The sequence below is a fragment of the Solanum stenotomum genome, chromosome 11 (assembly GCF_019186545.1).
Source record: "Solanum stenotomum isolate F172 chromosome 11, ASM1918654v1, whole genome shotgun sequence".
Lineage (NCBI taxonomy): Eukaryota > Viridiplantae > Streptophyta > Magnoliopsida > Solanales > Solanaceae > Solanum > Solanum stenotomum.
The window spans coordinates 9,665,746-9,692,740 of NC_064292.1; the positions used below are offsets into that span (position 1 = coordinate 9,665,746).

The following is a 26,995-nucleotide window of genomic DNA, read 5'->3' on the forward strand; positions in this document are numbered from 1 at the left end:
CATAATCTTTGAGTTGTGTGCTAAATAAATATTAAAATAAATTGATGAGTTTTACACAAAGACTTTTATAGTAAGGTACATATGTGATTGTTGTAGTGTTTAATTTTTTTTTAATTTGATTTCATGTTCCATTTGTGACATGTGAATATTACGTGCAAGTTAAGAAGTAAAACATAACAAAAATAGGTTCAATAAAGAGCTTGATCAATAAAAAAAATACTTCTTGGACAAATTTCGATGGCTCGATTAACATATGAAGAATTGCAAAGATCTAGCTTAGTCGATGCTTTTTCTCACTAAGAAAGAATTAGAAGTTTGTAAATCGTTGGAATGAGTTTAATGGTAAGTCGAGTAATTTATTGTAACAATAGGTTTAAATTGGGAGATTATTGCAAAGATGAAAGAACAAGCAAAACACCATAAAAAATTTCTAACATGCTCATAAAAGATATACAACAACTCTATCAACATCGAAGAAAAGGTGACACTACCAAGAAAGAAGGACTAAAAATAGAAAGTTCTAGACCTTAGAATCAAACAAATATGTTCAATTTTGTTGCTTTTTAGTTTTCTTTTGCTTTCGTTTATTTTTTGTTAAGATCTTTTAATACTACTAGTTTCTATGAACGAGCGTTGCACGTTACTGCATTGCACATTTTTTCCATCACATAGTTTATGTAAAAAAAAATTATATGAAAGCTCATTAAATTTAACAAAATATTATTTTTTTGACTTTTGAAAGAAAAATTAATTATAACGTAGATAGTATAAAATATATTTTGTAGTTATTTTAGTATTTGGATAACTAAATTCAACATTAGAAGCATATTATCCCCCCCCCCCCCTCCCCCCGTAAATCGAATATTTTTATTCACAAATGTATAATATATTTGATTTCATCCTTAATCATTTTCTCGAATGCGTTGACCTTTTTTTTTATTCATTGTCATTGAAAGAAATGAAGAAAATTAGAAATTCAATCAAATATTGCTGATGAATTTCTCTCCCCTCTCATGAGCCACATCAAAACAGTACTTAACCCTTAGATATCCAGCCAATGCCGCGCCTCATCACATTTTAGGAAGAACAAAATATTTGTAAATTTTAAAAAGTCTTTCACAATTACACAAAACGAAAATAAGTTCACTAATGAATTTAGGGATAAGGGTCTGAAAAATACCTCAACTTTTGTCGGATTTGCTGTTGTGATACTAAACTTTCATAAGGACCTATTACATCCCTAGACTATTTAATACCGTATTTTTTACCCCCTGAACTATTTAATAGTGTATTTTAAAGGTATATATGTGTCCACGTGGACACATTACTATTTATAACTTTGCATTATTTTTTATGTCCACGTGGGCAAATATATATGTTTAAAATACGGTATTAAATAGTCTAGGGAGGTAATAGGTCCTCATGAAAGTTTAGTATCGCAACATTAAATTCGACCAAAGTTGAGGTATTTTTCAGACCCTCATCCCATAAATTTATATTTAAAGGACAAAATTAACCTATTGTGAACCTAAATGATATTCTAAGCTAAAACTCATATAAATTCTCCAGAAAAAAAAAAGAACGGCTCATGAAAATATTTCACTTTTTCTTGAAGTTGAATTTCGATTAACACGTTAAACCATAAAAAATTGAAACTCAACTTAAATTTCAAAAAAATTCTAAATTTTTAAAAAACAACAAAAGATTATTCTTACTTTTTTATCTTTTCACTCCAAATTACTTACATATAAATTCAAAAATTATTTAAAAACAACTTACACTTCATAATTTTATTTTTTTTTCAAATTTCACAAAATATCGACAAATGTCCACTTAGGAAGTAATTGAGAATTGTCTTCCAAGGCAATAAGGTTTTACATATATTTGTTGCGGCACTGCAAAACGCCTCATTTGAGAAGAGAGAAAAATATGGCAAGAGATAGTTGTCTAGCGAGAGTAACTGCTGGTGTTGCTATAGGCGGTGCAGTTGGTGGCGCTGTTGGTAACCCTAAAACCCCTTTTCCTTTTTCTTTTTTTTTTTTTTTTTTTTTTTTTTTTNTTTGGGAGTTTACTTGTTGATATTCCTAAAAATTTGTGCTTATTAGGAGTTTTGTTTGATGGGTTATGTCAACAATTTATTAGGCAAAGAATGAATGAGAACTCTATAAGTTGTTAGGTTCTTTCAAGTGGAAAGATCATTTCTTTATCAATTATATGGTGAGCTTAGTAAGTGTTGTTTGTAGTAGAGACCCTTTTGGCTTCAACTGAAAAAGGGTGGAAAGATAAGCTCTGATTCTTGATTAAATGGTTTTTTTTTTATCATGTTATGATTGAGGCATTTTAAGAATTAAGTTTGACTTTTTGACTCAAGCATGGTATAGTTGGAAAACAAGCTCTGATTCTTGATTAGGTGTGTGTGTGTGTTGGGGACCGGGGGGGGGGGGTTGGTTAACTGGGCTGATGCTATGGTTGAGGCATTTTAAGAGCGGAGTTTGAGTTGTTGGACTCAGGCATGATATAGTTGGAAAACAAGCTATAATTCTTGATTATCTGGGTTTTTTTCGTTGGGATGATGCAATGGTTGAGGCATTTTTAAGAATCAAGTTCGATTTTTTTGGACTCAAGCATGAAATAGCTGGAAAACAAGATCTAGTTCTTGATTATCTGGGTGAATGTTGTGGTAGACACACAATAAGTGTATTATATGAACTCTGCGATGGTTATGTCACAAGTCTATTAGAATGTTTTTAAGCCTTAATTACTGATGGAAAAGGTCATCTTAACCCTTAGGGGTTGGCCTGCTGGCAATTGACTTGAGCCTTGGGGTTTGCTCCCTTTCAAGGTCTCAAGTTCGAAACCCACTAGGTGCAAACAATTTCTGAGGGCCATCGGACTGGGTAAAACCTGAATTAACCGTGGTGCACTTGCGGGAAACTCCTTGCCGAGGGCCTGTGCACCCCCGGGATTAGTCGGGGCTCAAAGAGACTCGGACACCCGGTGCAAATCAAAAAAAAAAAAAAAAAGGTCATCTTTGATAGATGTTTAAGTAATTTATTTATTTATTTCCATACTTTGTTTTTGAGTAAGTATCCAAGCTGAGGGTTTATCGGTAACAACCTCTCTACCTTTCAAGGTAGGGGTAAGGTTTGCATACACACTACGGTTTTTTCCAGAATGCTTGACATACTCTCTGAAGTATTTTTTCATGAGTTCTTCAATCCTCTTTGGTCTATCGGAAACAACCTCTCTACCAACCAAGGTAGGGGTAAGGCCTGCGTATCAGACCCCACTTGTAGGATTACATTGGGTATGTTGTTGTTTGCTTTGAGTAGCATCAAAATTCCAAGCTCCTAAGTAGCCCAATGCCCCAATCTTTCTTAATTGAGTTGACAGTATACAGTTGCTAAGAAGTGACAGTGCTGATATGTTTTTTCTACAATTATCCAAATATCTTTATTTTGGCTGATTGGTAATCCTGTTATAGGAAAGTTTGAGGCATTAAAACTTGGAATTTGTTCTTACCTTTTGTGTCATGTCTGAATAACCATCATCACTTACAGATTCTTTGTTAATTACTTTGTCATGTCTTCACTCTCAGCACATTTGTCTCCAGTTAGAAATGATAGTAATAGCTTTTGACACTGATGGTTTTAATCTGAAAAATAATAAGATCTGACATTAATGTCTAGATTGAATGTTCTCAATGTATTTAATAAATTATCAGTGCATCTGATGCATGTTTATTTATTTATAGGTGCTGTATATGGAACTTATGAGGCTGTTAGGTTCAAGGTAAAGTTCTTTTCTCTCTCTGTCTCTAGTTTTCTGATATTGTTGCCTTTGTTCTTTCATTATTGAATTTATAGCAGCATAGAGACAGCTATATGCATCTTGCAGGCAGTGGTTAAGCTAGTTTGCCCTTTGTTATCTGATCTCAATGCATGATATTGTTTAGCTGCACGTTGCAAACTGTAAATAAGGTGAAGGTCTCGGCTCCCTGAACAGTTCCCAGCAGATCTTGGATCTTAAATGCTTTTTTTTGGTTTACTAATTACCCCTAGATATTAGAGTCCGTACCCAAAATGAGCTTCATAAGGACCTGCACTCCACCAGTTTTTTTTGGTGTCCATTTATGGGCAGTTCGCCTATAAAATTAGCGATATAAAGGTTAATAGTGATTCCCGTCTCCGTCAAAAAGTTAGCCTCCAATAGGCTCTATTTAACAGTAGGTCCTGTGTTTATTACGTGACCTATCTTAGAATTTTTTGCTAGGACGCCTGTTAACTCAGAGACACATTAAGAATTTATCGAAGAGTTGTAGCTTACTTTCATACTTTCAATGCAGTGCAAGATGTTGATGGGCTGTGATGGCATTGCACGTGTTGTTTTGTTGATGCTAGTCTTTAATATTTTTTGGAAGACAAGCTGGTCTCTTCCATTTAATTTTCCAACAAAACTGTCGAGTTTTATGCCAAGTTCTAGTTGCCTTACCCTTTTTTATCCAAAGCTCATCTCCATTTACCAACACGTTAGTCAGTTTGAATAATAAATTTAAATTTATCTTTGAATATAAGCCTCGCTCTTATCTGATGTCAACCTGTAAACAACCAATAATAGGTGGTACCAGATAACTGGATGATGCCAAAGCTAGCTCTTCTAGATTTTACTATTTAGAGGCTGAAATGTTGACAAGCTTACAAACTTGTAATTTTTGTTTCATTGGGGTCTATTCATAATTTCTTGTGATGTTAGTTCCTTTCTGGAAAGTTAGGTTTTTTTAACACATTACTGAAAGATCAGAAGTATTCCTGGTAAATGAGGGAGAGGTCTGTGATGGACATTCAGCATGTGTAAGTTATAGAAATTTTTTTTGAGGGCACTGAGAATCCTATTTATACGATGACCTTTCCCTTTTCTTTTTATGATCCATTTTGGTCTAGAGAAGTACCTCTCAATGTAGTGATACTTGAAAAATGCTTTATTTTGCTTTTAGACGTAAGATCAAGCAGTCTCATACTATGCTTGCATAATATAGACTTATTACCGTGGGTGCAAACATTGGAGACTAGAGTTCAAATCCTCGTAAAGACAAAAAAGTTAGGTGATGTCTTCCATCAGCGTAAGCTGCTTCTGCTGCGTTGGTGGATATAGATACCAGTTACGTATGCTGGTGGGAGGTATAACAGCCATCCAATGCAATGTGGAGGGATCCGAATAAACAAATATGGACTTAGAGAATTTGATTGAAGTATTGCTGAATGAAGTTTGATGGAAATTTGCAGGTGCCTGGACTTCTGAAAATCAGATACATTGGACAAACTACTTTGGGAAGTGCAGCCATTTTTGGACTCTTCTTGGGTGCTGGGAGCTTGATACACTGTGGAAAGTCTTACTGAGCATATATTTGCTAGCTGTGTGGAATTGAATTGTTGTAATCAGAATAATGTGCTTCTGCAATTTCAATATATTTGAGTTTAGTGATGATAATTGGTGATTCAAAATTGACCTTTTCTCTTGCCTTTCAGCTATAGTTTATGTTTGGTCTATCAATTTAAATACACAATTTTGAGTAGCAATTAGTGCTTGGTCAAGCTTTTAAAAAGTGTTTCGTATCAAATGTACTTTTTTTTAAAAAAGTTTGGAAAAATTACTTTTTCTAGCTTATGTAAAACAATTTCTGCTCTGTTAATTCATAGTAAATTTCTCTGGAAAGCATAGTCAAACACTTCATTTTTTTATAGAAAAAATAAGCACTTTCCATTTCACTCTTAAGACCTCAATTTATTTCACTGCTGGCACCTCATTTCATATCATTTGATCTGTGGTACTTTAATTTAATTCATTCGCTTTCAATGCATTATTACTGTAAATTGATTTTTTTTTTTTAAAAAATATATACTTAGTTGCTATAAATTTGAAAAATTATCATTACACACACTTAGGAGGGGGCATATTATATATGATGTTTGCCTAAATTGGGCATAGGTTAAATACGGACTCAAACCGACGAGTAAAGAAAGGAGACCTTGAGTTAATATTTAAAAGGAGTTTGTCCCAATGTGCTGCTTCCAAGCCGTGCTCATTGACCTGTCGCGGAATGAAGTGATTATTCTATTATTTCTTACCTTATTCTCGTCATTCAAAGAGCAATCATAGGGTCACTAAATGAAGTCCGCCATTTTTTTTTTCCTTTCTTAATTTCCCTTCACTTTCTTAAACTGACTACTTCTGCACAATGCTTGGTGAGTCATTAGTAATCAGTTTCTTAGCTATTTTAAGCCTTTGTAATTGAAAAAAAGATTAATTAAATCGTAAACATGATTGGTGTAATTTTAAATTCACAAAAGACTCTAAAATAATGTCCACTTCATCCTTTACTCTTTTATATTATACATATGCCGTATGCTGATCTATACCATATTATTTTATCATTTCACTTGAACCCAATAGTTTTATGGCAATTCCGTATTTTGTATAAATATGTGGCAATAAATTCAGGTATAAGATCGTAGTAAGAACTCATAAACTTCAAAATCTTAAATCCATCTTTACGCGAGATGAGGGTTAAAATGAATTTTCTTTCCCTTTCTTTTGTTCTTGTTTTTGTAGTGACACTTTTTTCACTGTTTTTAACGATGATCAATGTATATTCAGAGAAAAACAGAGAGAAACTTCAACTTCCCACAATTTAACTTTTGCTTAGAATTTACACCCTTCATCAATATTCATGTTCGAGCAACTATAAAACTATTTATTTAGAATTTCCCAGTTCTAAATTAATGCATGAACTCAATAAAGTTTGTCCTGTCAATTTTAGGTCGACTTAACCATCAAAATCAACAAAGTGAAAATTCAGGTAACTAACCAACCGAGCTACTAAAATTTCCCTAGTTTTTCCTTTCTTTGTTTTTGTTAATAAAATCAATCACCTATCACTTGACCACCTTACATGAGTTGCTACTTAGTAGTAGTTTCTTTTGGACAAACAAACATCATCACCATAGAACTCACTCTGCATGTTAAGTGTTTGAATGTATACTATGAATAAGAACTTGGTTCACTGAGTTTCGAACCATGCGCCAATTGGCCCTCGGGGATTTCGGGGTTACCAAGGAAGAAAAACAAACATTGCATGTCTCAACTAGTTGACAGGAAAAAAAGATAACAAGTACTTACTAAACTTCAACTTCATTTTCATATGATTTCATATCACGATTTCATCTCATATGGCCAAACGAGCCCTGAGTAATTGTACACTTGCAGCAGAAAGGGTTAGGGATTTGAAATCTGAAGATGCATTTACTTTAGAAATTTACAAGGAAGCTATACTCCCATTAAGAGCAAGCAAGCCTACTAAAACTTTACATCTCTCACTTTCAATTCCCCACAAACATCATTATGGAGGGGGGAAATGAAAATTTATAGAAGAACAGGTCAAGCCATTAGAAGAAAAAGAAAAATCTAATGAAAACTTGCAAAGCAAATCTCTACTCCTACATCTTTGTATGGCAACCCTTGCTACCACCTCACAAATTTGAGAAGCCAAACTAAGCGAAGAATTATGATCTTCTTCCCCTAAAGCAGAGATTTTCCGGCAGGGAAGAAGAAAAAGAAGAGGTCAAAGAAAATAAACTTTTCACTCGTAACTTTATTAGCATGTTTCAATGCGGTAAGTCTTCGCTTACAGTGCCAATACTTGACTTGTCTCCCATCCGCACGTTATACTGCTCATAAACTCTTGCGCGGTTCTCTGCCCACCATTGTTCAGCTTGTTTCTCGCTGAATCGTTTTCGACTGCATTTTAAAACACATCAGTCTTTTGATTTCCAAGGGAAAAGCATTCAAACACACAATCTTTACTGCAATCACCCACCGATTGTTTCAAAGCACACAAACATAACTTTTTTTTTTTGCAGAATTGTAGAAATGAATTCTCAATCCTAAACTATGTGGGTTGGCTATATGAATCTGTATGCATTCTACTTAACTAATATTGCTCCAATGCTAAATGGTTCGTCTTTTAAGGAAAATTAGTGATCATTTAGAACTACAATGTCTCTAACATCTTAGGCTTATTCCTACATGCCACATGGGCACATAAAAATCTCTACCAGAGATGAATCCATTGTACAACAACAACCACGTCAGTCCTCAAGCAAGTTGGGATTGGCTATAAGAATCCTCATTGACCATGCAGCTGCATTTATAATATCTAAATATCACAACGAAGTTTTGATAATGTCAAGTAGCAGAAATGGGAGATCCACAGACAACCAACATAGAAGCATATAGTTAACAGCCTAATGCAAAAGAACTGAATACATGAAGGATCTTGTAAACAAACTAAAATAAGATCTCTGTGTCAAAGGAACCAGTCCAAGGATAGGAGCCATTCCTAGCCAGAATATTCTTAAAGAGAGATGGATCACTTTAACAGAGCCATAGCCTAACCACAATCCTTAAAATGTGCTCAACACAAATTGACAGCAGAAATAATATTTACGAGGAGAACATATACTTCAACAAGAATAATGCAGAGAGGATAAAATTCCATCAAAGTTATGACCTAAAGTCACAGTTAACGCACCTGAAGCGAACACGTTTGAGATCTTTGACACCTGCAGGTAAGGAGGTAAGTGTAATGTATACACCTGGTTCATCTTGTTCAACCCATTCATTCTCATTACGAGAATCACCTTCTTTTGTTCTACCTCCGTTTCTTGTCGTTGGTTCTGGAAACCCTTGTCTGTTTTGAACAGCATTGCGATTACTGACATTGCTTGATCCATTGGAAAGTAGTTGACTGTTAGATACATTTGGCTCCACATCTTGGAAAGTTAGTTGACTATGGACTCGGTCAATACATCCATTTGGTATGTCACTGGCAGTGAGATTGGAACCCGAGGAAAAAGATGTAGGAGATTTGATGTTCCGGGAAGCACCTACCGGCAACCTCTCAGCCATTTCCTTCAGCTATGAAAGATAAAGACAACAAAATAGACTATCAGCAAGAGAAGCTAATGAAAGGCAGGTCAACAGAAAATTGTGTGTTCAATACTTTACAAAGCATCTCTATATTCATCAAAAAAGGGGCAGCAAAAATACTACACTAAAAGGATACTGACAAGTGACGAACAATGGCACATAACCTGAACACTATGGAAAACAAGCTTAAAAATGAAAAGCTCACAAATCCAATTTTATTTTTTTTGGAACCGGTAAGATTGCTCTCGAATCCAAAAAATTAACAAGCAAATCATAGAGAAACTCTCTTTTTCCCACTATTGTTTTCCTGACCGAGTACCTTCATACTTTAAACTCAAGCTACATTCTAGGTGAACTTAAAAGGTTAACTGCTAACAGTAAAAGTAAAATTTGTCATCATAAAATTTTGGTCCACTTAACTTTTGCAGGTATACAAAACATTTTGGAACTCGGATTTCATGAAGCTAGACATTGGTATGATACAAATGTCAATTTATTTCGGGAGGGAAACAAATTACATTCTATTTGAAACAGATGAAGTAGATTGTTCTCAAATATGGTTATTGAACCAAAAACACATGCAGTTACTTTGTTATAACAAAAAGACTATCCGAAGAAGCAAATTTTGAGAAATGCCGTAAGATTAAAGTAGTCATTTAAGATGTAGAAGAGCAGCCATTTGCTGTGAACTCAGAAGATGGCAGAGATATTGGGATGCATAGTTGTAAGGTTTCCTACCACACACATCGGAAGAAATAAACACCTGTCTGTTGATGGAAGGTTGGTCAATAGTGTTCTTAATGGGATTCCAACATACTTAATGTCCTTATTGCCTATCCCAGCTAGTTTTGAAAGGCGGATCAACAGGGTGAGAAATAGCTCTCCATGGTAAGGAAATTCTGAAAAGAGAAGAACGCATTTGGTAAAATGGAATGATGTAATGTTTGGACTTTGGCCAAAAAGGGAGGTAGAATGGGACTCAAAATACCCAGACAACATAATAAGAGTTCACTATATAAATGATTATGAAGGTTTAATGAACGTAAAATAGAGGTATGGAAAGATGTCATTGCCATAAATCATGGTAGAGACGATTTCTGGAAACCAAAAACTGTTCTTCAGTCAAATCAGGGTGCAATCTGGAAGAACATTCGCAAGCTTTGGGGGTGGAGTATCAGAGTGGAGGTGGGAGAAGGTAGCAAGATAAAATTCTGGAAGGACATTTGGAAGGAAACCGGAAAACTCAAGGATAAATTCCCTGTTCTTTATAGCATCACACCAGACAAGCTGTTAGGGGGCTGATTGTTACAAATTGAACCAGGACAGAAGCTTCAATTTAGGAGGAATTTCAATGATTGGAAAATTCTGATTATCACCCTTCTTCTTGTACAACGGAATCATTGTACAACACCTCCATTCCTTTGGCATTCTAGCCACCCTAAATATGACATCATCAAGCAAGTCAGCCACTCCATACTTGGATTTTTGGACGAACGCAGGTATGGAGTGGCTGACTAGGTTGTTTGATGTCATATTTAGGACAGCAAAAATGCCAGAGGAATGGAGGTGGATTACAATGGTTCCATTATACAAGAACAAGGGTGATATTCAGAATTGCAATCACTATACGGGTATCAAGCTACTACGCCACACTATGAAAGTCTGGGAGAGGATGGTCGAGATGGGGATGAGGAAGGGTGTATATATCTCAGAGAACAAATTCGGATTCATGCCGGAGCAATTGACTACAGAAGCCATTCATCTTGTAAGGAGATTGTTGGAGCAATATAAGGACAAGAAAAGAGACTTACACATGGTGTTCATTGACCTAGAAAAGACATAAGATAAAGTCCCAAGGGAGATCCTTCGGAGATGTATGGTGTCCAGAAGTGTACCTGTGGCTTACTTTAAGGGTAGTAAGGACATGTAGGATAGAGCCAAGACCCGAGTTAGGACAAGGGAGGTGACTTAGAACACTTTCTGATCGTGATTGGGTTGCACCAGGGATCAGTCACGAGCCCATTTCTATATGCCTTAGTGACAGACGAATTGAGATGGCATATTCACCGGGAGGCATCATGGTGTATGTTATTCGCACATGACACAGTAATTGACGAGATGCGGGTTGGAGTTAACGATAGACTGGAAGGTAAGAGAAAGGCCCTAGAGTCTAAAAGTTTCATGTTAAGCACGACTAAAACAATGTACTTGGAGTGCAAGTTTAGTGTCATAATGTATGAGTAGATGTGGAAGTGAAGATTAAGGCACTAGTCATACCTAAGACAAGAAGCTTCAAGTATCTTGGGTCAATTATCCAAGCATAAGTAGAGATGACGATGATGTCACACATTGTATTGGACCAATGTAGGTGAAATGGAGGCTCGCCTCTACGATAAAAATGCATCGCCAAGGCTTAATGGTTCGTTAACAAAATGGTGGATGGTCCAACATTGTTGAATAGGGTTGAGTGTTGGCCAGGAAAGAACGCACACATTCAAAAGATCAAGGTAGATGAGATGAGGATGCTCAGATAGATGTGTAATGTGTGGGCATACTCAGAGAGACATGATTAGGAATGAAGTATGGGGCAAGGTTGAGATGGTTCAAACGAATCTGAGATGGTTCATACATGTGAACATGAGGTGGGAGGATGGAGGTGTGGGAGGTTGATTGTAGTAGGAGTTAGGAGAGGTAAGGCAAAAAGAGTTGGAAAGGTGATTAGACAGGACACGACAAAACTTAAGCTGACTTAGGACATGACCTTAGATTGGAAGGTGTGGAAGTTGAGGATTAAGGTAGAAGGTCGCTAAGTGATGTGTAGTCTCCTCTCCTCTTCTCCATTTTAGCAGTATTATTTAGTTATTGCCTAGTTTCTTATTCTTCAATACGTATTACTATCCGTTGTTGCACTTGTTTTGTATCTTGCTATTTTATTGTCTTATTGTTATTATAATCCTGCATCAAGTACTTTTATTTTGAGCCGAGGATCAATCAGAAACAACCTCTCTACCTCACAAAGTTAGGGCTACAGTTTGTTTACATTCTACCCTCCCCAGACCCCACTTGTGGGATCACACTGGTATGTTGTTGGGAATTTTTTTAAAAACAGTTAATTATTACAGCTGAAGGCTAATGGTAGGCTGGAGGTTTGGAGACAAATCCTAGAGTCTAAAGGATTCAAGTTGAGGAGGACTGAGATAGAGTACTTAAGAGTGCCAATTCAATGTCGTAACTCATGAGGTAGATGTGGAACTGCAAATTGATACACAAGTCATCTCCAAGAAAAATAGTTCCAGGTAGTTGGGGTCAAATATCCAAGGTAATGGGGAAATTGACAATGATGTTACACATTGTATTGGAGCAGCGCAGATGAAATGGATGCTTACTTTCAGTGTCTTGTGTGATAAGAATGTGCCGCTAAGACTTAAAAGGTAACTTTTATAAAGCGGTTGTCAGATCAATTGTGTTGTATGTGCCGCTAAGACTTAAAAGGTAACTTTTATAAAGCGGTTATTAGATCAATTATGGTGTATGGGGCTTAGTATTGGCCGATCAAGAATTCACATATCTAGAAGATGAAAGTAGCGCAAATGAGAATGTTGCGATGGATGTGTGGGCATACTAGGAGAGATAAAATTAGGAACGAAAACATCTGAGACAAGATAGGAGTGGCCTTCGTGGTGGACAAAACGAGAAAGGTGAGATCGAGACGGTTCGGGCACGTGAAGAAGAGATCCACAGATGCCCTGTGAGAAAGTATGAGAGGTTGGCTATGGGGAGTCTCGAAGAAATAGAGGTAGGCCAAAGAAGCATTCGGAAGAGGTGATACTTGGGGTAAATTGGCCAACGCCTAAAACCACTTTTGAGGACCTCACACACTAGCAAGGAATTGGAAAGAGAGGATCAAAGGAAGATTGGTGGAAAAATATCCCTGCTTGCATCTGGTGGATACTACTATGGAAAGAAAGAAATGAGAGATGTTACGAAGATGAGATCAAAGATGAGACGTCTTAGTCTTTTGTATATTTGGTGTATGAAAGATTTAGTGGGGGAAGTAGATAGTTTAGTGGAGTTTATAGGCCAATTGTAAATTTTTGAAAGCTTGTTTATGGATTTTGAGTATGATGGCATGGCACCCCCTGGGGGTTTGTAAATCCCTCCTCATCAGTTTCTTGATGAGTTCTTTTGTGTGAACACAAAGTTACCTATTTTTTTTTTAAAAAACATTTGGGAGAGGTGCTCATACAAGACATGACACACTTGCAGCTTACCGAGGACATGACCTTAGATAAGAGGATATGAAAGTCAAGGATTAGGGTGGAAGGCTAGTAGGTTGTTGGGTCGATCCTTATTAGTATTATTATTAGCACTCTCCTACTACCTTATTCTTTGATTTTTTAATATTTTTATCTGTTGTTTCTTCCGCTTTGTTCATCGTACTGTTTGTTGTTGCTACTGTTCTTTTCTCCATTATTTTCTATATGGTTTCTTCATTACTGTATTTCCTTTTCTTACTATTTTGGATATGCATTACTTGAGCTGAGGGTCTATCGGAAAGAACTTCTCTACCTCCACAAGGTAGTGGTAAGGCTGGTCCACACCACCCTCCCACACCCAACTTGTGGGATTTCACGGGTATGTTATTGTAGTCAATCATTACAGCTGTTAGAATCTACACAGTTGTGTGTTAGGTAGAAAGATAAACAAGTATGGCTCGCCAGCATGAAAGGAATATTAACTGTAAGCAGCTGTTATAAAATGTTATGGTTGGAGTTGAGCAATTGGAAGGAGAACTGCCATGGAAAATGCTATGGAAAACAAAAGCACCAACAAAAGTAGCTTGTTTTGGACACATTTACCAGTTTCAAAAAAAAAGTAGCTTGTTTTGGTTTGTGACTGCAAGAAATGCCTGCTAAACTAAAAATATTCTCCAGGAGAGTGGCCTTTCAATATGCAGTAGGTGTTTTTTGTGTGAAGGGCAGTAGAGTCAATTAATTGTCATCTTGCATGGAGTGCTCCAAGATGAACAAAAACTTTGTTTTGAGATAATAATAAAAAGTGAAAAAAAAAGTTTGTTCATCTTGGATTATTCCAGCTTATACACATTGTCAGAATAAAGTATTTGCTTGTCCGAAACAGTAAGGAAAAAAACAGATGTTCGACAATTATATGAACAAAAACTAATAACCCAAAGACAAAAAAAAATTGCATTATTAAGTTTTTTTTAGCACAACTGAGAATTCACAATGGCAAAAGAAAAACACAAACTCTCATATCTACCAAAAAAAATAAAATATTTTGAACAATGAGAAACACAGACTTAGTTGGACAGAAATTAATTTGTTTATAAATCAACTGACTCTATTGAAAAGAAAAAACAAACTCTCATGACAACCACATTCTTAGTTGGACTGAAATTAATTTTTTATATATCAAACGACTGTATAAAAATCATAGACCGATGCATACATGTATCTATGTTAGACCGTACTACTTGAAAGAATAACTTAACAAGTAAGCAGTTAGAATTTATTAGAGTAAATGAAAGCTTTAATTTCTTAATTCACTTTTTAAAAGTTTAAGTAGAATACATCCTTATTTGTAATATAATAGTTGCAGCATCTCATTAAGTTTTTTGATAAGGAGCTTTTCACTAAGTCAAAACCGAAACGATTTGCTCTGAGATACTCATTTCGAAGATAGACATGTATTTCATTATAAATGTGAGCAATTTCTCTACCAAAGATTTGAAGCAGCATACCTGAGAAGTAAGTGACTTGATCACTTCTTTCGCTGCTTTGCATTTGGCAGTCTCTTCTCCAGCAATGGCTATTGCCTCCTTTAGCTGCTTAGTAGTTCTTTCCAGTTCTATCTCCTGAAGTTGAGCCTTGCGCGTGAGATTTTCCACCTATGATGAAGATCGTTAAACACAATGCTTTTTCAATGAAATTAATAGTACATTCATTTGAGCCTCATGATTCAATTACAACAAAATCGTGATGCATAAATACAGACAATTTAGATGCTAGATTCAGACTTTCATGAGAATGGCGTTATAGATAAAGATGTAGCACAGAACTAAAAAAGGCGCCGGAAACAGGAAGTGATTACTAAAATGCTATGCATAAAAAGATACTAATAAATTTTACAGGATGGTTGACAGACCAAGGCATTAAGAAGGAGTAAAAATTTAGGCTTAAAGCCCAATATATGCATGGATGAATGTCGTAAAAATGCAAGATAATAGGCTGAATATGGACAAGCTTACAATGACCATATCCAATCGAGGGGATAAGTAGCACAATTGAATGACACAATGCAAATGACAATTTAACTAAATTTTATGTATTAATTTCCTCCTTATTTGAAATATATAGAAAATTTAAGTATTTAGAAATTAAAAGCGATTAATTAACCTTTTAAAAATAATTACACTTTGGATAAAATTATATTGGTAAAGAAATGGAACTTGGTCTAACTCAACCCCAAAAGCTAGCACATCTCCGTATAAGGAGTTCAACTTTTCCTCATCCCGCCGATGTGGGACTTAACACCCCGCCTCACGCCCAAAATTGGTCATCTGGTGCATAGGTCCAACATGGATAATCATTGATTGGAATGAGCCTGACTCTGATACCACATAAGATTAATATGAGGGACACGAGCAAGGTGCGTATGCTATGACTAGTACTATTGTAAAAAATGAAGCTCTACACAAAATATTGAGACTCTTTTACCCTTTGTAAGTGCATTCCATATTGGATGAACTTGCTCATAGAATTCATTTATAGAAACTTCATTATTTCCTTAGGTTCATTATTTGACTTTTCTAATAAGTAAAACAAAAACTTCATTCTTAGACATCATGAGCCCATTATCATCCTAAGCATGATTTTTTTGAAGGTCGGATTTAGTTCTAATGACAAATTCATTATTTAGACATCACAACCCTTTCATCATGCTTAACATGTTTTTTTTTTGTAAGCATGCTTAGCTCAAGTTTTCCAAGGTCTAGTTTAGTTCGAGTGCCAAATTAATTCAATTGTTACATGGTGTTGGCCTAGAGACCCTAGTTTTTCTCTTTCCTGGAGTTCCTTTTCTCGTTCTTTCATCCAAATAAAAATTGAAATTAGTTTTGTGGTTACATGATGTTGACCCAGAGACCCAACATTTGCTCTCCTTGGAGATCTTATTTTCATTCTTTCTTCGAGAAAGTAAAATAAATAATTAAATAAAGTGAAATAAAGAAACTTGAATTGAATTAACCTAAAAGTAAGGTAAAATTTTAAATTAAAATTAACGCAAGTAATTTCCTTCTAAAGCAAACCTAAACTTCAATTGGTACACAAATCCTTCAACAAATTTAAAAAATAAAAAAACAAGAAAATGAATGTAAATAACATTTTAATATATAAAAACTTTACTGTTTCCTTGTATGGTGACATAATAAAGGCTGTAAATTTATTTCAAACTTTTCAAGTTTTTATTTTCTAATTTCTCAAGTTCACATCTCGGAAATTGAAAGTTGAATTTGAAAGGGAAAAAGTTTCATTTTGGCATTGATGCAGTGATCTATGAGTCCGACCTACGGACCGTATAAAGTCCTACGGGCCGTAGGAAGGAAGTCGTAGGTCTTGGTTTGAGATTTCAAAAAATGTCAAGTCCCAGTAAATTGACCTATGAAAGAATAGGACGGATCGTAAGGCAGTCTTCGGGCCATAGGAAAGAAGTCGTAGGAAGGAAGTCGTAGGTCTTGGTTTGAGATTTGGAAAAATGTCAAGTCCTAGTAAATTGACCTACGAAAGAACAAGACAGATCGTAGGGCAGTTTACGGGATGTAGGAAGTGCCTGTAGGGTGATTCAGAGAATTGATTTGAGACCTTAGGTCTATGAAAGGATTTGACGAGTCGTAATGTGGTCTATGGGTCATAGGTGGGGTCCGTAGAAGTGATCTAGACTTGGTGAAATTCTGGACTTGAACTTGGATTCTACGAGCCGTGGAATGTTGGACGGGCTGTAGGAAGGTCTCGTGGAATTGATCAGAAATTTTGAGTCCCAGTAAATGATTCTACAACTGACCAGACTTCTACAGACCGTAGGTCGAAGTCATAGGGTCTTTAGGAAGTTTTTAATTAAGTGTGTTTTGGTCTTTTCTTATCTAATTAACCCCTAAACTACGTCATTTTGGCCCTATAACTACCCTATAACTGTTTTTACCCTTAAGACTTGGCCTAATTTCTCTCATTCACTCAAAATCTCCTAAATTTTTTCAAGTCTTCTTCTCCAAAATTATCTCTTAGGCTCAAGTGAAGAGCTAGGGTTTCAAGCATCAAGGTCTCATCCTCATTGCACTCTTAAGGCTTTGATTATCAAGGTATGTGGGAATTCACCAATGGATTCCTTTCCTCTATTGGGTCCCAAAAGAATCTCAACCTCCTAAGTTGATTCACCCAATTCTCTTAGAGTTTCATGCAAATCTCCATGGGTTCTATTTATTATGATTCAATTGTTGATATTCAATCTTATTAATCATGATTTGATACAATTACAAGGTTTTCAATTGATTTCCTTTGAACTCATGCTTATGCCTATTTTATGAATATGAATTATGCTTAGGTACTATTAATTATGATTTATGAATCTATGCATGTTTATGAAAAGAATGATTTATGATTAAAGGATGCTTTTAAGGTAAAGTGTCAATGATTTGTGAAAGGTTTTCTCACAATAGAATGAAATCATGATTTAGATGCTTAGAAAGGTAAGTGTCTACTATGAAAGTTTTATGAAATCATAATTGAAGGGAGCTACTCTAACATGAACTTATGATTGGATTGGTAGTCTTAATTGTGCCTTTCCATGTATTTTGATATGATTATGATTATGTCTTTTCCATTGGAATTTGCTTAGCACCAAGAGGACTTTGAGATGGAGGCTCTCCCTTTAGTAGATGGCGGTTCTCTAGAAGCAATCTCCTTGTCCCTTAACTACGTGCCCCCGTTGGATTGTCTTAAATGACCTAAGCTAGTGGATCCACTTTAGCAAAGAATGAATGTGACAAGGTTCTACCTTGGCAAGTAGATTCCCCTTTTTGGTATGAGGGTCATTGCCGGATTTCATGTTATAGCTCACATGATCCTATTGTCGGTTTAACGGTAAATATCCCACATATGAACTATGCTTCTATCAAAGGTTTTATGAAAGTTTCTTAAATGGTTTTAAGCATGCATTGACCTTGTGTATGATTTATGATTACTTTATAAAGGCTTTTATCACGTTTTACTTGATCTTGCATATCATGTTTAAGTTCATCACGCTATCATGCTTTACGTTTTTATGCATTTCCCCATACTTTGTACATTCACCGTACTAATGCATATTTGTGCCTATATTGTCTTATAATATAGGGTCCGACACTTCTCCCACTCGTGGTTATATTGCTTTGCTAGTACATTGGATTGGTGAGTCCTCATGCTTCAAGGACAAGACCATCGATGCTTTATTTCTTTTATTGTCTTTTCGTTTCAGACTTGTACGTGATGTATGGGTTACGCCCCAACCACTCTTATGGTGTTTAGAAAGGCTATGTCAAACACAGTTTAGATTTCGCACTTATGTTCAAATTCCTTATACGATATGAGACTTTTATTGTCTATTCTCTCTTATTGTATTTCTATTACGTCATGCTTATGTCAAGTGGCTAGTCTAGGGCCTCTCGAGGTTCTATTCGCCATATCACACCTAGGGGGGGTACTTTGGGTCGAGACAAAAATATACAGTTCCTTGTTTTTCTAGGTCTTTATAATAATTTGTACTATGGGATAAACATGCAATGCACGTAAATAAAGACTAGTAAGATCAAAATGCATATCTTTGACGTTGTAAATGATATGCCCTCATAGACATTTTTGGAAAATGATAGGATGCCAGATGCCTATGGATAATCTTAGCTCAATGTTGTTACAGAGAAGACAAGCTTTGACAGTAAATTAAGTTTCAGGTCCAAAGGTAGATACTACTTCTATGCAGGTGTAAAACTTCTAAAAGTCAATCCTCCACAATCTACAATGAAGTAGACTAGCAGAGTCATTATAGGAGTAAACGGATCCAACTTCCAGTCATGCACTCTTGCAAGCAAAACTTTCTTTTGATCTCTTGGCGGATTACAATTTTGATCAGTTGATTGTCCTTTAGGTTAGGATTTTAGCATGTCAGATTCATTGAACAGTACAAAGCAGCAACAAGCATATCATTCCACAAGATAGTACCTAACAGAAGATAGCAGTGACCTGGAGGCTCAAAAAATTATTAAAACTTAGTATTAGAAATAGATAATTCACTGATTTTACCTCTCAATAAATTATTTGATTTTCTCCATTTAATCATATACTATCACATGTTATCCATTCAAAGTAATACTTATGAACTTGGATGAAGTTTTTCACCATTATTAGAAAAGATTATGCATAACCATTCACCCTTGACCACAAGTACCAAAACACTATTTAACAAGTTTTCTCAAGCCCCAGTGAACTCTGACTCCATGAATATGGTGTTCCCTAGAAATTTTAGAGGATTTTTTACCCCCAAGTCCAATGTTTGACACTCTACATTACAGAGAATGTCCAAAAACACTTAGATTCATAGAGAAACTCAAATCTATGTTTTTTAATTCACATCAGCAAAAAGGATATGATGTTGAAGCAAAGAGAGGAAAATGCATCAGAAGTAGAGAACTGTTCCTTAGACAAATGACATACCTGTGCTCTTAATTTGATAACCTCTTGGCTAAGGCCATCATTTGTCCTTTTAGCATCGTCCAAAACAATCTTTGGAGATGTAAGTCCACCCAATGTTGGAGTTGGTGTAGTAGAACGAGGTGGACTGGCCCGTCTAGATATTGGTGATGTTGCTCGAGAAACAATTCTTGATCCAGGAACTGAAGCTGAAAAGAATTTCTTGGACGAGCCAAATACAGGGTTAAAAGACTTGGAAATGTTGAGAGCTCCCCACTGAGAGGTACCATTTGGAATAGGTGACACACGACTGCTGTTGAATTCAAGTTTTTTCTTCTGTTTGGAAGAACGGGTTTCAACTTGTTTGAAGGATTCCATTGTAGAAAATCTAGCAAGTTGAGGTCGAGACCTTGTATCCAACTTAGTATCCTTGTCTGTTATATCAGCTAGTGACTGATTCATGCTTCCTCGTCGACTCATAGAAGACTGAGAAGAAGCATCGGTTTCCATAGCTTTTTTCAATTTACTGAAGCAGTTGTCACAGACACGATAGGGTTTATTGGGATTAGGAGCCATTGATGCCCTCAGTGATTTTCTGCTGCTACATGAATGACAAAAGACAAGCCCACAGTTATAACAATTGTGGCGTTTTCTTTTAAAGTTAAAAGGAAGACGACAGCCAGAACACATGGATTGATCGACCCCAGATACCCATTTGTGAAGGCAAATAGCAGCAGTAAAATTAGTGCCACAAGCAATACTTTTGACTTGCTTGTCTTTTAAAGCTTCCACTAAAGTGGGAGAGTTTCTGTCATCAGTATCACCATGACCCAATCTTCCATTTGCCCCCTTTCCCCATGTGTAAACTTCAGTTCGGGAAGTCAAGACAGCAACATGATATGCTCCACAAGCGATCTCCTCCACAAAACTCTTTGCCAGCTTGCCTTCAACACGACGGGGTAACTTCCCATCAGCTTGGTGATGACCTAATTGGCCATACACAGGACTTCCCATTGTATACACATGACCAGAAGTCGTCAATGCAACTGTCAAGCTGTGTCCACAAGTAACCTGGCAAAAGTTTGGTTCGACAAGAGCTGCAACACAGGTAGGTACAAGTTTCGACTCCTTGTCACCATGCCCTAGTCTACCTTTATCACCATCTCCCCAAGTAAAAAGTTTTCCTGATGAACAATTACTTGAACTTGAGCTTCCCACCATGACTTCGACGACCGCTGCAGTATGCCAAACCCCACAAGCTGCTCGTACAGTTCGAAGCCCCTTTAAAGACTCCACTTCCCTAGGTTTAGAGACACTTTTTCTGTCTCCATGTCCAAGAACACCAAAAGTACCATCGCCAAAAGTAAATAATTGACCAGCAGAGGTCACCACAGCAGTATGCCAGGGCCCACACGAGATATATGAAACATGTATGCCCTCTAAGGGTCCATTTACTCTTTTGGGAACCCAATGACTAACTTCATTTCCATGCCCAAGAAGACCAAAATCACCATCACCCCATGTGTACAAGTCTCCAGAGAGTGTTACAGCACAAGTATGATTTTCACCACATGCAACAAGCTCAATGTTTGAATGGCTGAGTGAATCTATAAGCTTTGGATGCAGAACATCAGAATCAATACCATGCCCAAGCCTACCTCCCGATTCCTCACCCCAGGAGAAAATCTCGCCCTGCTTTGTCACCAGTGCTGCATGTCGGCCACCACAAGCTATATTTTGAACATCCAATACCACCGCAGACTCTAAAGCTTTAGGAAACAAAGAATCTAATTTGGCACCAAAAGAACTGCTAACTCTATGAGGTCCACCACCTAGGACACCATCCCCAGTGCCTTCCCCCCAGATAAAAACATCACCCAAGGCATCACCATCATCATGACCAGAACCTTGACTTGATGAGCTAACTGCACTTGAAAGGCTTACTCTAAAATTATCCATTCCTATTCCCTTCATCTGACCATGCATGCTATCTGAACCTCCAGAAGATAAGGAATGAACAGAAGCACTAGCAGAATCTGAAGGGAAAAAACCCTTAGGAGGTACAGCATACATAATTACGTCAGCAAATGCCTTATCTAGACCATTTTTTGGAGGACTTTCATATGGACTATGAAGACGAAGCTGATCACCGCCATCCTGAAGGACATATACAATCTCATCATTCAACATCCCAAAGAGACAAATAGAACCAAAATACTTTTACTCTATCAACATGAATAAATTAAAGGAGATATTTAATCTGCATATGCATGAGTAGACATGTGGATGCTACAGTACCTTCTGCAAGCTGTCACCACTACTAAATGGAGAATGCAGAGGAGAGCTTCTTCGTGTATATGTTCTAGGACTAGTAGCACCGGAAGAAATTCCATCGCTCCTTGATTCTGTTCTCCATTTTCTCTGGTGCCCACGAGATATTAAGGCCTTCAAACCACTAAACCAAACCTCCGCTTCATCTTTATCTTTACATATCTAAGAATAGAGAATGATAAGAAAAAGGTGGGATGAGTTTGGTGCATGAACCAATTTCTGTCAAAAATGGAATAATACAGAGCAAAAAATCACAATAATTAATTCTTTTAAGGAAAGACACAGCTGTTAATAATAAAACTCTTACCAAATCCAGCGATCTATCATTGTATATAAGTGAAAATGACTGATACTCTTTCTCAGGTCGTGGGTACCTTTGAAAAATTGGCTGGAAATAGAACAGCAGCAATTATTCAGATCTGTGAAAACCTACTAACAAGATTTTTGCCTTGTTATGCTTGACAGTTATAGCAAGATGTGTGTGTGTATATATGTGTGGGGAGAAGGCAAGAAAGACAAAGACTGACAGAGTCATACAGAACAATTAATCAAACTAATTAAGGCGTGTGGACAACCTTCCTTTTGCAGTGTTTGGACCTTGGTCCTATTCATTCTCCACCCATCTACTACTTCTTCATCTTTCATCTACTCGCTAGTTTATTGTTTATAAAAAAATTATATTATCATATCGAATAGAAGAGATAAAAAAAATTGATGAGAGTAGCGTGTCTAGCACAAAACCAAAGCAAGTTCATAACTATTCACGAACAATACTCAGTATCTCCGTGACTTTATCAGATATCACCTCAAGTTCCCCTTCTAGTCGAGCTCCCCAACCCTCTCTATTAAAGCTATGCATGTCACTGTACAAGCCTAAACCAGGATAGCAGTAACTCCTACCTCTTTTCTTTGGGACCACTAATGGAAAGAGACAGGGATGCTTGCACCGGGATAACAGAAAAACCTAAGGTTTATTTGCCTAAATAGAAGTCTATTAAGGCCCAAGAAAAGGTGCCACTACCATCTGAGAAATGAACTACATATCTGTTTTCTATGACAAGTGTGAGATCGGAATGCTGAAACATTCTCTCACCTCTGTACCTATACCACACAAAAATTTATGCAGATGGATTCATTCGAATGATGGAGATACCAATAAAAAAAAGTTGCAAGACAGAAATAGGCTTTTCTCCATGGGGAGAACTTACAGTGCGCTGCCCAGATATTATTCTTGACACATGACTTAGCTTCAGGTGTTTCTCCTCTTTACCTGAAAACCATATTAAAGCAGACTCATCCTGCAACCAGAATCAGAATAGACTTTTAGACTGCATTGATTCTCAATTAGCGCTACGTTTCAAAGGACACAAAGTAGTCCAGACTTCACACTAACTTTTTTTCTGATAGATAACAGACAAAGAAATGGCCAGAATCAAGTGCTAAACCAAAACTATGGGACAACAAGGAAACAAAGAATAAATGCATTTGATGATGTTGAACTACACGCTGCGGTTAAACAGTAAGAACCACAGTTCTCAAAATGGTCGATTCTCTTTCTGTTGTGAAAAAATCAGCATACTTGAATAAAGAACTACTTTAGGTGCATATGTTTATAAAAAATTAGATATTTTATTTCAGCATAAATGAATGATTTCTAAGTGTAGGTTGTTGGATAACATGATAAGGGTAGGACTTTGAAGACATTCTGATTACCAACTTTTGCTGCATTTTGCTCGTAACTCAACTTTAAATATTTTCCTGCCTGGGACACAATGCTATTTTTACTTTTTGGGGGTGTAAGGCAATTCAGATATCATGAATCACGTATTGCTTTCATGTTAGCAGAAAGATTAATGAGCCTGAACTACCTGATGCATACTTTTCATGCTTGATAATGTATTCTCCTTATGTCATGTAGTATTTTTATTGTTTAAATGATACTCCAATATCAAACACAATAACTCATACAGAGACACAAAGTACACCAACTCTGAACAAATAGAAAGGCAAAGGAACTGATGTGGTAAGCATTCTTTTAAATAGAGGAGAAGGTATATTATGGTAAGCATTTGTAAACTGATTATTAGGTAACTCAGAACAGAACCTAAAAGGGTTTCTCAAATAGATAGGCTGCAACACACATTTTGGGTGACCTATGTACAGTAAGACATAAAGCTGAAGATTCCACAAACTTCAAAGCAGCTGTAAATCAAAAGGAGATTGTAGATGGAAATTACAACAAGAAATGTATAGCCTGCTAACCCATTGTATGGAATTAAATTTCTCTCTCTTACTGCTTATACTTCTACACAAGACTAAAACCCCTTCTCTTGCCCCTGATCCAAAAACAATAAGCAGTACCAGACATGATATGAGCTCCTGAAACCAATTCTCCACTAGGGCATTTCACAAAAGGTCACGCCAATCACCTTAACTCCAACAATTAGGCAAATATAATACACCTCCCACAATGCCTGATAGACTACTAGCTTCTGCTTGATAGAATCTAGAAGTTTCTGTTCTTGCCTTAAAAATTATAGAACATAGTAGTTACCACTCACACGAGAAATTAAACAACTACAAGAAAAACTCAAAGTCTCAAACATCAGATTTTGCAGCCTAATTGACAAAAGCAAAGACCAGCATAGATATTAAACTACACAACTGGAAAAAAAGGGAAAAAGTATATTGTATCTTAAACCTCATGATAAACTCAATAAATATGAAAGAAATCTTTTTTCCTTTTTGTTTCGATAAGTACAAATGATATAGAAATCTTACAAGAATATGCATAGATGATACAGAGAAAAATCGGGGTAAGAACACAAAATTACAAAGTACATCACATAGGCTAAAGAAAGATGAACTGATACTTACATTTGACAACCGAAAGGGACAAAATTTTGGTTTCCCCCTTCTTCCATACTTGAGCAAGTATGCGCCCTTCTTTAGAGCAGTTATGGCCTGATGTAAATCATAAGAAGTAATTACAAGCTGAAATAAAACTACAGAAGTCCAGAAATTTCAAACCTAATAAATAAACATGGAACAAGCAACACTAATACACAATGGAACAAGCACCGAAAGTGAATAGTCCATGCAACTTAGACTGAAAATACTTAATTCGACTTGATTGCTCTTGCTATCCAACATCAATCCTTTAAATTACTTGGCACATCAATAGCAGAAACAACATTCCTAGAAATTTAATTTTTTTGAAAAAACAACATCCCTAGCAAAATTTTTTTTGAAAAATTAACATTCCTAGCAATTTTTTTATTTAAAAGAAAAACAACATTCCTAGCAACCTTATGACTCGTACTGTTTGTCAAAAATGCTATCCTAGTATTTTTACCTTAATTGCCATTGCTATTCCATGTATCAAATGAACATTACAGAATTATTGTCGCAATTAAACAAGCTTTCGTTTATCACTCATGCTATCTGAGTATTATTACTTTAATTGTCGTTCCTATTCTAGGTATCAAATGAGCATTACAGATTTTTTGTCTCAGTTAAACAGGCTTTCTTTATCAGTTATCTGCTTTACACCCCATAAAGAGGAAACTGATAACGAATTCTCACCACGGAATGCAAAAAGCTACTTCTAACACTAAAAAACAAAACCAAAAAGTAGTCATATATATAGGACATTCTCCAAGTTTCCAGAGCTAATCAACACCGAAATACCATCTAACTACCCTTCAATCCCAAACTAATTAGTGTCAGCTTATCAATAACGAAATACAAATCAATCAACTGCACTTCCTCTCCAAATTAGTTGGAGCCAACTTATCAATAACTAAATTCAATTGAATCAACTACTCCTCAATCCAAAACCTGCTGGGACCAGCTGATCAATAATGAAATACAATTCAATCAACTACTCCTCAATCTGAATCTATAGTAAACAAATCACAATCGAATCAACTACCCTTCTATCCCAAACTGGTTGGTCTCAGCTTTTCAGTAGCAACAAAACACTAGTACCGATAACCGAAACAAAAAACAATAATGCTCAACAAACATCAATCTACTAAGTAATGGTTAAAAATGCATCAATTTACCTGCTCGATATCCCTTTCCACTTGTCCACCAGCACGATTAGCATCTGAATTCATTCTATCAGCAATTGACATGAAAAAACCAGTTCTTCCAAACAAGCCCTAGAATCACTAAACCCCAATACTGGAAAACGCCATTCTCAACTCCAACCCCTCCCATTCATTCATCTACAAAAAAAAATTCAATTCCAATCACCTCAACACAAATTATTCATAAAAAATTCACCAAAATGTCCCAAGAAAGAACTGAAAAATCAATTCTTGATAGCCCCCACAACTTGCACCAGTTGCTCTTAATTTTGCAACTTGCTCAAAAAATGTTGAAACCCTTTTTGGGTGTGAAGTGAATAATCAAGAACTGAACTGGGTCTTCAAAAAAATAGAAAGAAAAAAAAACACCCCCAGATAGCTGAAACTTTGAAAACGACTGAAAATGAAAGTTTTCAGTTAAAAAAACCCCAACTTTGACTGATTTCAATGATTTTGGAGGCTTTTCAGCTTCTGGTTTGTAAAATTGAGAGAGAAAAATGGCAATTGGAAGAGATCAGGTGAAAAAGTGAAGCTGTAGAATCTAATGTTTGATCTGAATTTTTCTCCAAAAATTGTGCAGAAGCAACACACACAAAAGTGCAACAGATGAAAGGAGAGAGAACAGAACTAAGGTGGACTATTGAGAACTAAAAATTAATATTTTTTAACTTTTTTCCCTTTTTTTGTTTTGGGTTGGAAAAAAAAATTCATTTAAAAAATAAAATAAACAGATTTGACTTGTTGGACTTTCATCCATTTCTCATTAATTACCCATTTAATTTTTCAATTTACAGTTGAATAACTTATGTTATTTATACAAAATTAAAAAAAAAAATCATGCTTAAATTA

The 26,995-nt window shown here is 36.1% G+C and overlaps 2 protein-coding genes across 2 annotated transcripts; one reads left to right on the plus strand and one right to left on the minus strand.

The window, feature by feature from the left end:
- The first annotated feature begins 1,789 nt into the window (after positions 1-1,789).
- On the plus strand, positions 1,790-5,481 carry LOC125844319 (uncharacterized). The gene is made up of 3 exons (XM_049523608.1): positions 1,790-2,002; positions 3,755-3,792; positions 5,283-5,481. The coding sequence occupies exons 1-3, from the start codon at positions 1,930-1,932 to the stop codon at positions 5,394-5,396; spliced, it is 225 nt and encodes a 74-aa protein (XP_049379565.1). The 5' UTR covers positions 1,790-1,929; the 3' UTR covers positions 5,397-5,481.
- Positions 5,482-7,437: 1,956 nt separating this feature from the next.
- Positions 7,438-26,774, minus strand: LOC125843775 (PH, RCC1 and FYVE domains-containing protein 1). Its single transcript, XM_049522973.1, has 9 exons — positions 26,120-26,774; positions 24,930-25,016; positions 23,261-23,350; positions 22,360-22,440; positions 22,020-22,214; positions 19,746-21,878; positions 14,747-14,893; positions 8,588-8,973; positions 7,438-7,794 (listed from the first exon to the last, which is right to left on the minus strand). The coding sequence occupies exons 1-9, from the start codon at positions 26,189-26,191 to the stop codon at positions 7,662-7,664; spliced, it is 3,324 nt and encodes a 1,107-aa protein (XP_049378930.1). The 5' UTR covers positions 26,192-26,774; the 3' UTR covers positions 7,438-7,661.
- Positions 26,775-26,995: the final 221 nt, after the last annotated feature.

Coding starts and splice junctions, on each gene's coding strand:
- LOC125844319 (XM_049523608.1), top strand. CDS start 1,930: ATGGCAAGAGATAGTTGTCTAGCGAGAGTAACTGCTGGTGTTGCTATA. Junction 2,003..3,754: donor TGCAGTTGGTGGCGCTGTTG/GTAACCCTAAAA, acceptor ATTTATTTATAG/GTGCTGTATATGGAACTTAT. Junction 3,793..5,282: donor ATGAGGCTGTTAGGTTCAAG/GTAAAGTTCTTT, acceptor GGAAATTTGCAG/GTGCCTGGACTTCTGAAAAT.
- LOC125843775 (XM_049522973.1), bottom strand. CDS start 26,191: ATGTCAATTGCTGATAGAATGAATTCAGATGCTAATCGTGCTGGTGGA. Junction 22,441..23,260: donor TAATATCTGGGCAGCGCACT/GTAAGTTCTCCC, acceptor TTCTATTTCCAG/CCAATTTTTCAAAGGTACCC. Junction 8,974..14,746: donor TCAAGTCACTTACTTCTCAG/GTATGCTGCTTC, acceptor TATCTTTCATAG/CTGAAGGAAATGGCTGAGAG.